Source organism: Dromaius novaehollandiae, chromosome 10, assembly GCF_036370855.1.
Source record: "Dromaius novaehollandiae isolate bDroNov1 chromosome 10, bDroNov1.hap1, whole genome shotgun sequence".
NCBI classification, from domain to species: Eukaryota; Metazoa; Chordata; class Aves; order Casuariiformes; family Dromaiidae; genus Dromaius; species Dromaius novaehollandiae.
The window spans coordinates 2,003,884-2,016,876 of NC_088107.1; the positions used below are offsets into that span (position 1 = coordinate 2,003,884).

At 49.4% G+C, this 12,993-nt stretch overlaps 1 protein-coding gene across 2 annotated transcripts in view; it reads right to left on the minus strand.

Moving 5' to 3' along the window:
* Positions 1-305: 305 nt before the first annotated feature.
* The window catches only part of MAP2K5 (mitogen-activated protein kinase kinase 5), a 144,597-nt gene continuing 131,909 nt past the window's right edge, over positions 306-12,993 (minus strand). For both annotated transcript variants that reach the window (XM_064517849.1, XM_026121700.2), the window contains one exon: positions 306-956. In XM_064517849.1, coding sequence (XP_064373919.1) covers positions 852-956 — 105 coding nt within the window. In that variant the 3' untranslated portion in view covers positions 306-851. The remainder of the gene's footprint in view (positions 957-12,993) is intronic.

A 12,993-nucleotide genomic window follows, 5' to 3' on the forward strand; every position in this document is an offset into this window, starting at 1 on the left:
GCACGGCTTGTGCCGGGGCTGCTGCTCCCCCCACGGCCCCATCTCCCCGCTTCCCGAGCCGTTAGGAGGGCACCGTCCTCCTTCACCTCCCTCTGCCTCAGCAGAGCCACCACGTTGCGGGGTCAGGGCTGAGGTCCCCCCTCGACACCGACTGCCCCGCACATCGCGCCTGGGCCCCTGGTTGCCCCTTACGGAGAGCGGGGTCTCGGCGGCCCCGCTCAGCCCTCGGAGCCAACCTCATCCAGCTGCGCAGCGCAAGCGCCGGGGGCACAGAGACACCAGCAGCCATTCGGCAGCGCGACTGCTGAGAGAGCCGACATGCTTTTATTGGGGAAGGGCAATCCCTCGCCTCCTCCCATGAGGGACAAGTCCAGAAACCTATTATTATTATTATTTTTAAAACAAACAGACTTTTGAACAAGCCTTGTGTGGATGCCTGCTCTCCAAGACAGCCAGCAGCTCCTTAAGAAGCCCTCTGAACAGTCAGCACGTCCCTCTTACCATAGCAAAAGACCAGCAGTTAAAAAATACTCTGGAGCCATGAAATATACAATACATTCAATAACAAAAAATATAGATATAAAATACTTGCTTTAAGGCTGTGTACAGTTAAACTGAAGATTATCTGAGGACATTAAATTGCTCAGCAACAAAAGAAACGTGTGAAGAAAATTCCTTAATGTGAGGCAGGGGGTAAAGGGCAGCAACATATCCTGAAAGATTTTGTCGATGCTTCTATAAAATATTTTTTAGCAAAATACGATCCAGATGCACTGCCAGTCCGAGGTGTGGGGCTGGTTCTGCTCGTCCCACGACCTGCTGTCCTGCGCGCTGCGGTGGGCCCGCACGGCTCACTGGGGTCCCTGGCTCGCTCGCCGCTCCTCTAGCATCCGGCACACCCACATGGACACGACTTCTGCGTTGCCGTCGTTGTACTGCACGATGAAGGGGTGGCCCTGCAAAACGGCACAGGCAGAGTTAGCAGAGACAAATGCGACTCTTCCTGCAAAAAAAGCATATAATTTTTAATTTTCTGAAAAAGTGCATTGAATATCTTGTCACAATCATAAAAATGCAGGAAAAGACTGGTTCAATTCAGTGAACTTTCATTTGGATCCATATTATCCAGGTACACGGTTTATATCAACTCTTTACTGAGGCCGTAGTCTAGCACTCCTTGAAAACACTAAATTTTCTATGTTCTGTTAGTTCACCAAGTTTTGGTCCAGCTCCTTTCTAGGATGACCTGCCAGGCTGTTCAGCTTCTAAATAATATTTTGGTAAAAAGATATTCCAATAAAAACACTTACTCACTAATTTCTTTGTAAAGGTCTGTCATCTCTTAATTTTAAATCTTATCTCTATAACAGCCCCTTTTTATACCCCTGATTTATTAACATAGTACTCTCCTTTGTGTAAAAGGAATCAGAAGAGTAATTGTGTTCACAACCTGAACTGCTCCATCCATGGGGCAGAGACCAAATTGTGCCATTTGGCACGTGGAAACACACACCCGCGTGAACGCCACACATTTATATCCATGTCCTTGACTTATGTCGGTGGAAACCTCCTGCCTTACCTCTCCACACACCCTTCATTCCTTAAAAGGAATGGTTCTACAAATTACCTAAAACCACAATATCCCTCCAATGTTAAGTCCCTCCTATTACTTGGTCACTGATTTTTGGGCCCGTAGCTGCAGGAGCACCGGGTGCCAGTGCCCTGCAGCACTGACCTGCTGGTCCATACCAGGACCTGGTCCATATGTATGTACCTGTGTGCTATAGGTGTCATTTGGAGCGATCAGTTGACAAAGAAATGAAAATCTCACTTAACACAACTGAAACGGGTCTTCATGAGAAGCTACTGCAGGAAATTACAGTATGATGGAAAGAGGGATAAGCATAAAATATCCTCGCCCGTGAATTCACTGGCTACCGCAGACACTGGAAGGCTGCGTCTCAGACACCTCGCAAAATCAGAACAGCACCTCGGGAGGAAACAAAAATATGGCCTGCAATTTCGGCAGCCAGCTCATGTCTCAATCTGGCCACATTCCTAGAGATGGGAACATGCCATCTTCGGATGAATCTCAAATGAAGTATAAAAATCCACAGGAAACCCAGTACCGCAATTATATAAATGGCTGAAAGAAAGCGTTCGCCAGGAGAAACCATCACAGATGATGAAAACCTCTACTCCTAATCACTCAAAAGCAGCTCGGTTTTTGCAACACTAAACTTCATTGTTCTTGCAAACAACGCCTGAAAATAATCAGAGTAGATGTGTCGGGGAGCCTTTGGGGACGGTGACGTACATGTGGGAATTACCAGCGCGCCCAGCACGACGCCAGCCCCTGCAGCGAGCGGTGGCAATGGGCTCGCTGAGCCGGGCTGCGCGGGGCCCGCAAAGCCTGGCACTAGGCTGGGCGAAGATGGCACCGAGCGGAGCAATGAAGCAGCACTGGGCTAAATAGAGCACAATAAATCCTTGCAGCGCCTGCTCGAAGCCATAAAACACTCTGTGGGCCAGGGCCAGCAAATGCAGGAGCCACAGGAATAAAATATGCCATCAACGAAAAAAAATACGGAGGAAGCATAAGATGCTCTTGCTTCAGCCCTTTGGGATGACTGGAAACGCAGCTAAAACTTGTAACAAAGAAGTAGGAGATGTGGAGAGCCCTTCTTCAAAACTTATTGGGCCCAAATCACTTGCTTTCCCAGTTAACCCTGTAGAAGAAGGACGGCAGGAATATCCTGGTGGAGTGACTGAGCTGAGCAAGACGTTCACCAGCCGGGAGAACAGGACACACCAACTACGCCATGAAGAGCTGCAAGTGTCCCAAGTGTTTTATTTCCCCGCACTGCCTTCTGGTGCCCTGAAAGCTGTCCGTATAACAGCCCCGGGACTGAACTGCTTTGCAGCGTGGGCCCCGGCCAGCCCCGACCCAGGACTAGGCAGAAGGGCAGCTTCCCTCCCTGTGCGGGCATCTCCAGGCTGCTGCCCGCATCCTGGCACCTCCCCAGGCTTTGGGCAAGGGCAGAAGACGCAAGAGGCACATGCAGGGCAGAGCCCAGCCCTCTCCTTCACCCCAGCAACTCCTGGCATCTGACATCTCAGCTTGAAATGGGTCTGCGTCCAGAGGCAGGGAGGATGCTGCTGCTTTGCTGCCTGGATTACAGGAGGTGCTGGCTGAGCTCTGCCACCTTTTGTTTTAAGCTCGCAGAAGAAAACCCATGCAGAGCAGTCCCCACGCCCGGAGGATCCCCGAACGGGCAGCTACGGGCTCCGGCAGCCCACAAAGCCGGCACGACGAGGTCTTCATTTCTCCCCCCGGTGCAAATCCCTGCTGCACGCTCCTGGTGCGGAGAACCGCAGATCTGGTCCCTTCACAGTGCAGATGGAGGAACAACATAGCAAGAGGCAAGACAAAGCTAATAAATAAATGAAGGCGAACTCATCAATAGTCAGGGAGAGCCAGTTCTCATTTCCATTCATCTCAAAGGGCTAATTCCCATAATTAAACTGGTGAGAGTTGAAGTGATAAGGCCCACCGACTTCAGAGAAGACATGAGGTGTATTAAAAGGAAAGCATACGATTAACCGGGGCGGGGGGGGGTCCAAAAGGGGGACAAGCAGAGAAGCAAGCGTGCCTGGAAGCTAACAAAGAGTTGGGAGGTCACAGAAGAAGCAACTACATTGATCAGGGTGTTTAGTGGCATAACCTCCCTGCTGCAAAATGCATCTTATTTCAGAACTATTTAGAGGAAACTTCTCCCCACCCATCCATCCGAGAGTAAGAGACTCCATGGATTTATGCTGTGACCCACACTACAAGCACGGCCAGACTTATCCCCTTGGCAGAGCGGGAGTAATTTAATTTACACCACTATATCCCAGTTATCTCAATCTTTGTTCTGTGTTAAGTGCCCTTCGTGTGAAAGCGCACGTACATATGCATGTGCGCATCTCACGGAAAACACACCCAGCTTCCAAGATCTGCAGATACCGGATTCAGAGTCCTGGGTCTCCTCACAAGGTACCTCTCCTCTTTTTGCCCCCATGGTGTATAATGTGGCCAGTCATGAAATTAGGAATTTCAAAGACACTTCGTTCGCCTGCTTAAATTTCAGCCGCTCCCCTGTTGCGTTACCTACACAGCCAGGCACCCGTGCTTTGTACGTGGGGACCTGCAGACACGGCGACCTCCCCAGGGCCAAGCAGAGCGGATCCGACTCCGCAGAGGCCAAGCGCAAGCTCTGAGCATCACTCACCTCCCCTCTCCCCGGAGAAGCAGGAGGGCAAACGCACCCAGGCACCATTCGCGGTTCTCCCTCCCCGTATCGGCCACTGGTGTTGCCGAAACGGGGCCCCGGGCACCCGCCAGCCGGATTGCTGCAGGTGCCACAGCCATGGGGAGCTCCTCGCCGTCGGCACTAGCAGCCCCACCACGGCCTCGCGGATCCACGCGGTTTAAACCAGGTCATCACCCAGGCACAGCTAACTGCGGGCCTCGGCATGACTCTCGTGTGATCAGGGGTTTCAAAAGGAAAGTCAGTTCAAAGAACTCGCTTTCCCTGTCTCCGGTCTGCCAGCGCTTCCCGCAGGGCTCGAGCCGCAAGCCCTTAATTTTATCTTGAGGCCTTTGAAATTGTGGGCAGCTGCTACCTGCCATTTCAATCGACCTTTCTGAGTTTGCTCTTCGTAACTGCTACAGAAATGGATGCTTTCCCCCAATATTCAATTTTTTGAAGCAAATTGCTTCCTTTCAGCCATTCTTAGTTGTAGACAGCAACTTTAAACTTGACAGGGAGCTCTGAATATCCCATCCCGACAGATGTGTGTTCTCCCACACAGTCCCTGCTTGGGAAACAGGTCGCCAAGGAAGAGGAGCGTATCCAGAGGTACCAAGAGCCCATTCGAGAGCTTTGCGGATGGCAGCGTATAGCTCAACGCTACCAAGAGAAGACGAACGCTCTTAAAATGATGCATTTAAGCACACAGATGCTTACGGCACTGAGCATATGGACAATGTCTTTTTCCTTCCAACACCTGGCTATTAGGAGTCTTTTACTGTGGTCTTGAATGTCTACTATCAGGAATGACTCGGAAGGGAGACGGCACCCTCTTTTTTTACCACGTACTCCAGACATGCTGCGTAGATTAGAGTTTTACTGTGTTACTAAACAAGGTCAATCTGAAATATTCTTGTTTTCATTTGATTCCTACCTATGAAAACGATTCAGGAAAGGGCACAATTGGGAACCCAGGGGCAGGAGTCCCAGCGTTTATTCCCAAGCTGCCACATACTTTCCAGCATGACCTTCACGAAGCTGCTTAATCTCCCTCAGCCTCATGGTAAAAGAGGGAATAAATGATTTTGCCCTCTCGTGAGAGTGCCATGAGAGCCAGTGCACGTGTCTTTTGTACAGCACTTTGGTGTTTGGGGGTGCAAAAAAGTAAGCTAAAGGCTTATTATGAACAATATAGCCTAGAAATAGCTGTTTCACCTCTTAAACAAAACAACAGTCAAGGACACTAGTGAGAACTAGGAAAAAACAATCAAGAGCCCACAGACAAGGAAGAGCAGATGCATTGGGGCAATTAAAAAAAAAGCTATTAAAGACAGTCCGCTTCTCCCATGAATCTCCTTTACGATGGAGAGACTCCCTGCAGAGGAAGGCATCTCACACCCGTATACCCTGGCAGTTAAGCTACTCACAACAAGCAGGGGAAATCTGTAGGATGTGCAAGGTTTAAAGCACCAGCTAGCCATGCTGTTAGTCCTATTTGCTTTGTTTTGTGAGGTTATTTCACTGAAGCCTCGAGTTTTCCACACTCATTTTGCTCCCTAGGAATAACTTTAACTTGAAATTACTGAGTGTTTAGATTACTGTTTTGTTTTCAAACTATACTGCTCTAGTGAGGATTTTTTGCAGGCTGAAGAGATGTTTTTACTAGAGTTTGAATTTTTTTTTATGGGGGATGTGGGAACAGAGGTGTCCATCAAAGCTAAGTCTGCAGTGTCAGGTGGGACTGCTTTTGCAAAACTGGGCAGACAAGCTCAGGTGAGGCAGCAAGAACAAGGTCACAAGTGTCATGGGATATACAAGGTCTAGGGACAGCCCACGCTCAAGTCTAGGCCAAAACCACTTGTCTGCTTCTAATACCTGACCTCCCTAGCCCACAGCTGGCTCAGCAACAGCTTGCTGCTGCAGTCACGCCTGCAACTGCAAAATAAATGTACGCCAAAGAGTAATACATAACTGTGGACAAGGTGCTAGTCCATCAAGCTTGCCCTTGGTCTGCTTACAGCAACGCAGGAAGAGAAAATGCAATGAAAACTACATTAAAGGTACTTGCAGTTAGCACAGCATCCTGAAACATGTCAGGCAAAAGAGGCAAAACTTCCTCGAAAGTCCCAAATTACTGTGACTGCACCAGCAGCAGTCAGCTCTGCTCTTAGCAGCCTCTTCGCTAGGTCATCCTGACATGTTCTCAACATCTTGCTGTTACTTGGCATCTAGTCCCCTATTCCCCCTTTCTAGGCATCGTAGAGTACTGCAGCCATTAACTCTCACAGTCCAAAATATGCTCCTCAGAAACCAGTGCCTTTCGCTGGAGGTGGTTTTGGAGGGCAGAGTGGAGAGAAGTGGCAGGGAGATCAGATGGGGAGGAAAGGAAGGAATGAGGGAAAAAAATGGCTACGAATCAAAACTGCAAGCGGAGAAATGCAGCTGCCCGGCTCCAGGTCTAATGCATGCCCAGGCTGCAGGATGGGGCCACAACAAACCGTTACTTCAAGAAAGAAGAAAACAAACCAAGCCGCAACAGCTTGGGCACCAGCTATTCAAGAATTCTGGCCTCTGAGCATCTCAGCAACAAATAAAAATCACTGGCATCAACAGACCTCGCTTCAACAGTGAGCAATATGTTCTAAAACAAACACAAGCAACTCGTTGTACTTAAATATTCCGGTATTGATCTATTTTGTTTTGCAAGGTAATGCTGAAAAAACATTAAATGCATGGAAGCTTGAAATGTGTTTGCAGTTGCAGCGAACAGCTTCTCACTGCCCTGGTGAGACAAGGATCTCCATTTGGCGTGGTGTGCATGCCTTTTCACGGCAGCCATTCTTTTTTTTTGATGCTAATAAGTCAGCTCACTTTCAGGACAGACAGAGGCCCCCAATCCCGTCACTAAATCCCCCAGGCAGCTGCAGGGTCGGGGCTCTGAGCTGCACCGGGCTGTCCTGCTCCAAGAGCGGGCTATCACCAGCAGAGAGCAGAGCTCCTTTCGCTAACATCCATGTCCACTCATTGCAAACTGGCAAATCAGGGACTGATGTTAAACCTGCCTTAGTAAAATCACTGCAGTGGAGACTCTGCTCATGCCCTATTGGTGATGGTTCATCTAACAGTTGAGTGTCTTGCTGCAACCTTGATAGGCCTAATCACAGAGGGAGGCATTTCCCCGCGGAAAGGGATGCTCACAAGAGGAGCCCAAAGGTACCATGGTGCCAGAGCTGATCCTATCCCCACGGCATTTCACCTGTTTGCTTAGACCTCTACACATGTTCATGACAGAGTAGCAACCATCTCCTTGCCAATCCTTGCAGCAGGCAAGCGGGGGCGGCTGCCGGGGCGCGCGGAGCTGCTCGCGGCGGAAAAGGTCAGGCAGGACGGGGCCGGGGACCGCCCCCGGGTGAGTGTCAGCCAGCCTAATTTCGTGTGTCAACTCTGAAAATTAGATAAACAATGACAAACCAGGCTTTTTAAATGAACTTGTCTCATCTCGTTCTCTTGATAAAGGGTACATTTCTCAAGTTGCAGCGTCCCGCCAGACAGGTTAACTCTTTCGAAGGGGAGCACCTCGCAGAGGGGGATGCAAATGATTTAAATATCTGACACGAAATTAAGAGGGCACTGTCCCCCTGAGCACGCAGCCCTGGTAATTTGAACTCGCTGCCCACAAACCATCAATCATTTAGCCCAGTCAATTAAGTTGCCATTATTCAAGGGTAAAAGTTCCACAATTTTATCTACCCTTAAAATTCAGCAATTTGCTTCCATGGCATTCTCCCTGGGTCTGAGAAGGTATCATTTCTGGTATCAACCTGCCCACAGCTTATTGCAATGGGCTTTAAATCGCGTGCACGCGGGAGCGCAGACACGCAGGCCTTCTCCAGCCAGTGGGCACGGCGCAGCGCCGCTCCCGTCCTGCCCACGTGCGTCCTGGTCGGGAGCAAGTGCAATGCAGGAGAAACAAAAATTCTGCCCGGGGGGACCAAACTCCCTCCGAGATAGCCGTAATACGTGGCCTTGCACCCCTTGCAGCCCCAAACCTGGGCTTCAGAGCAAATACGGATTGGTCCCCCGGTCCCTTGCAGCTCTGCACAAGTGACAGGGGACAAGAGGGGCCTGGCAGCACCGTGGTGCTCCTGCCGTGCCCCGGGCAGACCGGGGGCTGCAGCCGTGGTGCCCACGGCTCCCAGCATGTCCGATGGCTGCAGAGCTTGGCACGGCCCCGGCTGCCACCTCCGATGCTCAGGACTGCCCGTCAGCGTCCCGCGAGCCGTCCCCTCTGCGGCGAGGAGGGAGCTGCTGCAACAGATGTGACCGTAACGCTGAGAAACGAGGAGGAGGAAGGAGGAATGGAGAAGGGGCTGCAGGGACTGAGGCCTCGTGCTCACGACTATCCAACACCCAAAGGTGACCAGCACCCCCAGCAAATTAAAAACGACAGTAAGAGAACCCCCCCCCCCGGTACGCAGGGTACGCTGCTAAATAAACAGCGCTGCTGGGGGTTGCAACAGTGCCATTCCTTAAGCACCCTCTGTCACAATAATCCTGCAGACTGCACAGTAAAAGGACTGTGCCCAATTTATTACAAAGAAGCAAAGACAAATTATGCATTTCTCTTAAAAATCTGAATTCAGCGTAACAAAAAACATAATAAAAAGATCCCAACTGTTGCAGGCGCAGACTATCAAGACGATGGCAGTGCCCTTAGACAGCATTTCAAATACAGTTTATTAGCGTGTGATATGAAAAGGGTATTTTTATTGCATGATATAATGCAATGGGACCTTGGGCGCTCTGCAGAAGGACCTTGCACTCAGAAGTGTAATGAACCCATAGTCCAAAAAACATTATACTGTACATTAACCTATCATTAATGGCACATTAGGGCTAGGGGCATTGCACGCTTGCTGGTCAGGGCTCCATCAGGACAGTATGGAGGAAACCACAGTCTTCACAGGCTTAAAACAAATAGAGAAAATAAATATTACTGATGGCTACAGGCTGCTTTAAGGGAAGCTCACTCTCCGCTTAACATGCAATTTTGATGCCATTTTTGAAAGGGAGAGGGAGAAGACTGTGCAGCAGTTTATTAGGCAGTGTTAGAAATGGCACGTCACTGCTTCCCGGCCCGATGCCGTGTCGGACGCGCCAACCAGAGCTTCTCCTCTGCAGGACATGGCAGCGCTGAGCACTGGGGCATCTTTTGAGAACAAAATGAAAACTGGAAACCTGCTCTCCTTCCCCACCATTCCCTAATCCCTGCCGATGCTGCCAACGCCTCCATGCCTGTAGGAGCCGAGATCCAGGAGGAAGCGGCAGGACACCGGGGCTCGTGCTGGGGACGCCCGCTCAGATGGCCACAGTGCAAACATTAAATCAGAAAAGCCTGGCTGGCAACTCAGCCCTGGCTGGCTAAAGGAGTGCAAGCCCTGCCATTTTGGGAAATGAGAGCTTGGCTGTACACCAGTGGACCACAGTTATCACCCCCCCCCCCCCAGTTCTCCGATTGCTGCTGATGTTTCTATGCTATTTACAGCTCTCGAAATTAACTGAGGGCGCGCGCTCAGGAGGAAATTCCTCCCCTCCCAGGCTGGATGGCAGCAGAAGCCAGGCCTCCAGAACGACAAACACAAACCCCGGCTCTGCAAACGCACTGTCTTCCCAGGACGCCCGCAGAGATGAGGAGCTCAAGCAGCCCAAGCTGCCTCGGACTGGCCCTGCGTCCCCTCTAGTGACCCCATCACACAGAAGATTTCATTACTACTGCCTCCAGTAGTGGAGGATTTTACATCTAGAGCTTCTGCCTCCAAGGACAAGCCAAACTAAATGCTGCTCTAATTATCTGTGCTAGCTATCCACAAGGCCAATTTCTGCTCCCACAGCCAGGAATAGCAGCTAGGAATCCTCAGGCCAATACTCTATCGCTGACTCCCAAATCGTTGCTAATTCATGGGCAGCGAAGGTGTTCGAGTCCTCCTGCGGACTTCCCTCCACTGCTCGCTTCTAAGGCTGGACTGGGGTAAAAAACTGGAAGCCTTCAAACACTCGCAATGATCCATGGAGACATGGAACAGGTACATGGGTGAAAAGACCCTGCAAGACACTGTATTTAAGCGCAATCCAGCTGTTGCATCCCTTGTTTTACTTTTGCAGTTTTAGGATGCATTTTGATCATGGCAGCTAACCCTCCACAGAGCAGGGTGGGTGTCTGAAGTGCTCAAAAAAGCAGCGACTGGGAGGCTTGGCATGTCTAGAAAGCATGTCTCCAGCATCCAAAACCTCCAGCAAGGTCGCCCCTCGCTCAACAGGCAATCCTTCTCCAGAAAAGAGGCCTCCTGGTCTCCACGTGGCACCTGCCGTGATGGGACTGGGTATGTCAACTCACAGCCAATCTGGCCGGAAAGCATCCTCTTTTCCTACTGCCTTGCATGTCTGGGTTTGAACGGGTAGCAAGTGTTTAGTGGCCCAGGTCTCTCTCCCACTTCCTACCTTCACGATATCGACTATTCAGGGCAAGGACGGCCTCTTCCTGGGCTTGGCACAAAATTCAGCCTAGCTGAGGGCCTCCTCTCCAGCGGGTGCTAGAGGGAAATCTCCCACAGCAGGGGCCCAACACACGGTGCCTCAACTACATCTGCAGGAGCCTGCAAAACACAGGCAGCCCGAGGGCCGGGCGGTCCAAGAGCCAGAAACAAAGCCATCCCCGCACTGGCAACTTTCTCAGCGTTTCCCATGCCCATGAGGACAACACCTGTAGCTTCTGTTGGCTTAGAGAGCAGAAAGGACCGACACCAGGGACCAGAGCACGGCGGGTACCAAAAAGGGTCAGGAAGCTGCAATGAGCAGTGGCGTCTACCGGGTGCACATGCAGCAGGGATAAACACACATCTATAAGCGAAATCAGGTATCACTAGTCTCCTTGAAGTTTCTGCTCTCCTTCCTCACTCCCTTTTTCCGAGCCGTTAATAGCACAGCCCCAGCCTGCTAAACACCTCCACGCCGAGTGTCGGAAAGTGGTGAGTTTTGTTTGTTGCATGGCCTCCCTAACATACATTGTAATTAAAACGTTGATTACTAAACAGTTTAAATATATGACAGACAATGCAGTTAAAGCCTACAGTTAGGTCAATATGTGATTTAGATTTGCCATTTAAAAACTCTCATTTAAATTTTGCATACATTAATCACTACCATACTTCAATGTTCTGATATCCACCTGACTACACTATTAAAATAAAACTTGCTGCCCCAGGGAAATCCTACTTATTCTTAATTGTTTCGAGGCTTTGATGGGCTTTTAATCTAAGATTAATTTATGCAATTTTAAATAACTCTTCTTATGATTAATAAGCTTGAAAATTAAAAGGAGTCTAAAGCAATTATAATGAGCATTTGGTCATAACCTCATTAGGAGAAGGAGTGAAGGATACAGCTCTGGAATTCTTACAAGACTACAATTTAAGGTTACTTTGAGAGGAGTCAAACATAGTTCTTGAAATTGCAAAGGCAGATTAGCCTAGGTCAGTGTTAGAGCTGTGGCTATCTAGATTAGCACACTAATGATTTATCCCTCTGACGATATTTAAGATGGTGAAAAGATGGTACAAAGTGTATCAGGCAAAATGATAAATGAATAATGCTAGTAAGCAGTTAAGTCTTGGAACCAGAATTTCTGTTCACTATTATTTTTTCCTTTGAGAAAGATTTTTTTGGGTATTTTTTTCTGTGTTTTGACTAACTTTTTCCAAAGCAGTTTTACTTTTTGTACGATGAAGTTAATGGGAAGTGATTTTCAGCTGCTCTAGTATTTTGGTTGAGGCATCAAAAAGACTGCTACAATTTACAGAATTTATCTTTAAATAATGACATTTCCCAAGCGCAGTGGATGGACTAAGAGGAAGAACAGCTTAACTTGCTATTCTGCTTCTGTGCAGATATCACCATTCCTGAATTTGCTGCCTCCATCACAAGTCACAGGGAAAGCCCTGGTGGCCCGTCCCTCTCCAGCACTCTAAGGCCTGCCACCTGAAGAGGAAAGGTCCACACACCACACCTGAATTTGCACTTTTAAACAGTCATACAGACCTCCCATTATGATTAAAAATCTCTTTTTTAAAAAAACCCCTTCCTCTGGAGCTTTGGGCATTGGCCATAGCTGAACGATGGTGGCCCTAAAAACAGTCCTCAGGAAGCTCTTGTGCTCCTGGCTGACGTGTCCAGCCTGGATGCTGAGGACTGCAAACTCACCCCCAGAGCCTGCATCAAGAGAGCATTTTACTCTTGGCCAGCTCAGCGGGAACCAGCACAGCTCCTCTGCCTCCTGCAAGGCCCTATGGTGTGGGGTATGCGTGTTCACGTGCGGGGCATTTCTGCTGTTCTCTTTCTGCGGCACATAGTAATCTCTGGGGCTCCTTCTGGGCTTCTGTCCTGAAGGTCTTCAATTTATTGCGGGGTTTTGGTTTTGGCTGTGGCACAGAGGAGTCTATTTGCCCATCTGCAGATCGTTCTTTCCATGGCAGTTTTGCTTTTGATATTTGCTGTTAAGCCAGCGACTGTGCTTGGCACGTCCCTTAGTGCTCAAGCTAACGAAACGAGTTAACTGCTAGCAAAGGTATGTCTTGTCATGACTCTCAAAAACAAAAGTTAAGGCAACGAAACATAATTGAAGTGCGCTTTTGCAAGTGTTGCC